General features: G+C 50.2%; 1 protein-coding gene across 1 annotated transcript in view; it reads left to right on the top strand.

Annotated features, from left to right (window-relative positions):
* Window positions 1-1,390, top strand: part of LOC119320861 (pre-mRNA splicing factor SR-like 1) — a 4,787-nt gene extending 3,397 nt beyond the window's left edge. The window contains exon 6 of the mRNA XM_037594782.1: window positions 1,368-1,390. Within this exon, the coding sequence (XP_037450679.1) occupies window positions 1,368-1,390 (23 nt within the window). The remainder of the gene's footprint in view (window positions 1-1,367) is intronic.
* Window positions 1,391-2,649: the final 1,259 nt, after the last annotated feature.

Raw genomic sequence — 2,649 nt, 5'->3', positions numbered from 1 at the left:
CAGCAGGAGCAAGAGGAGCAGGAGCAGGAGCAGGAGCTACGACGGCAGCACCAGGAGGAGGAGCAGGAGCAGGAGCTACGACGGCAGCACCAGGAGGAGGAGGAGCAGCAGCAGCAGCAGCAGCAGCAGCAGGAGCAAGAGGAGGAGGAGCAGGAGCAGGAGCAGGAGCAGGAGCAGGAGCTGATTGGAGGGGGAGCAGCAGCAGCAACAGCAGGAGGAGGTGGAGCAGGACCCCTTAGCCGTGGCAGAAACAATGGTGACAACCAGAGGGATGCCGGTGATGATAGCGCTCGCAGGGATTCCTTAGCCGAACAGGTGATCAGATTGGTTGGTGCCAGGTAGAGTTTATTCTTTTTGTAGTAACATTGCTATATATTCTGCCAAAGACGAGGTTTGTCTCCCCTTGAGCTCCAAAGCAAAGTCTGTTGTCGGACCAAGCATTTTTAGTAACGATGCAAGAAAAAAAACTTCACTTTGGATAGCCAAGTTCTGTACCTTGTATGCTTTATGCGTTGTGAGCGTATTTTGTTCTGTCTGAGATGCGCAGCGCCTGCCTATATGTGTGCTTCATTGTTTGTTTTATAAATGAAATTGACAAGAAATAAACCAATTACATTTTACATTGTCCAAGAGGGAACCTACCTTTGCTTTCCTTCCCCGAGAAGCAAATCCTGCATCCCCCTCATCGCCCTTTCTGGCACGCATCCACATCGCTCTTCGGCATCCATGTGCGGTGTGCCACCGCCTCTGCCACTTCTACTGTGCATTCTCCTCCCCATTCCTCTCCTAGCGATCTCCAGCAGCCTGGAGTCGTTCCCTGTTCCCTCTTTGGCCGTCTCTCTCATCCTCTGGAGAGGAGCACGGATCAGGTGTCAGCGGTACCAAGGAGGAGCACACGGGGGCAGATGGCATCCACGCGTGACGGTGGGTGGGTATGTCACGGAGGGTCAGCAGAGACGCCAGACGGAGGAAGATGGTGTGGAGGATGAGGCAGTGTATGAAAGAAGCGGGCCAGGCTCCCATCAGACAGAACGCCGCACCCTTCTAGGATGGGTGCATTAGAGCAGTCGATTCACAAGTACACGGAGGAGCCTACGAAAAGTGTAATAAGACCAGAACTAGTCCAGAGTTTCGGCTCGCTTGGTGAGGCACACACTTCTTGGGTTGGCAATCAGGTATGACTTCTTGGGTTGGGAATCAGGTATGGCAAGAGCAAATTGAACGCCAGAGGACCAAATCAATGCAAAAGATCGTTTGTGGCTGCTTGGTGCGTACTGAATTCTGCTTAGTTGTTCTCTGAGACACGATCGGCACGTCGAACTGAATTATTTGGGTTAGCCTTGACATTTTGCTTTATTTCTGTGCAGGGGAAGCCGGAGGCAGAGGATAGCAGGTCTTGCACATGCGAGTGCCCAACCATTCCATGTCTCCAACAATGGGAGAGAGGTTGCACTAACCGTCGCACAAACACACCGACGTTCACAAAAAAGATTTGATAAATCAGTTAAGGGAAAACAATGTCAACCTCGGGAAGGTGTATAGCATTAGGAGTAAATTGCAAAAAACCACCACAGTTGGGGACATTATGCTGAGTGCGAGCCAGTTGGAGGTAGTCGTTGTTCGGCGCCGTCATTCCCGGGTCTTGATCGTTTGGGCTCGTTGCCAGATAGCTTCGTCTTGCTTCTTCCACCTTTGGTGGGACTGGATGGCGGCCATGCGAGCCTTTTGACAAAGATCTACATGACACCCCGGAATCGGAGCACCTTGTCTTGAGAGGTTGTTCATGTAGATCTTGACGAAGATCTGCATACCATCACTGGTTAGGTGTAACACCCCCAGTGTCATGCTACAGTATACTCCTGTTAATGGTGCCATGTCACCCCAATTAATTCTTACTAAACTTCACTTTGTTCCAAACCAAAGTCAAATCCAAATTCAAATGACAAGTCAACTTGTAATTTTATAAAACAGTAAATTGAAAATGTTCATTAGGTTGAAAATATTCATTAGATAATTTTCATGCATTAACTAACATTTTTATAAAGGTTTAAAATTCCACTGGATATGAACACAGTACCCAAAACAGCCCCATTTAGGTCATTTCCATTTAATAAAAATACAAACAACTTCTAGTCACTCCCAAACTTTTTGTGGCAGTGAGGTATATTGTATACTAAATATTGAGACCAGCCACACATTTTACAAAAGTGAATTGTTGTTAAAAGTGCAAATAGAAAATAAAATAGAAAACAAAACAAAAAGAAACAGGAAAAGAAAAGGTGCTACACTTACCTGTTCACCTGGGCCTCTTGTGCACAGTAGAGGCCCAGCCCACCAGCGCCTGTCATCCACCTCCTGTTCATCAGGGGCATGGTGGACGCGCGCGCCGTCCGTGGCCGCGGACGGCCACGCGACGGCCATCCAACGCTCCCCGACGCCTAAATGTGCCCGTCGACCCCCCACCCCCCCTGTCCTGACCTAGCCCCCCTCGCTTCCCACTTCCCTCGCTCGCTCTCCTCTACCGCGCCAAATTGCCTCCACTGTCGCCGCGCCGCCGTGATTGCCAACGGCAGCCGCCTTTCCTCGCCGTGCTGCCTTGTCCCTGAGGACCGAGAAGACTGCCTCGTCTACCTCGTGCACCGGATCGGA

Source organism: Triticum dicoccoides, chromosome 6B (assembly GCF_002162155.2).
Source record: "Triticum dicoccoides isolate Atlit2015 ecotype Zavitan chromosome 6B, WEW_v2.0, whole genome shotgun sequence".
NCBI lineage: Eukaryota > Viridiplantae > Streptophyta > Magnoliopsida > Poales > Poaceae > Triticum > Triticum dicoccoides.
The sequence above is the reverse complement of the archived record's forward strand: the minus strand, read 5'-3'. Positions and strand labels throughout refer to the sequence as shown.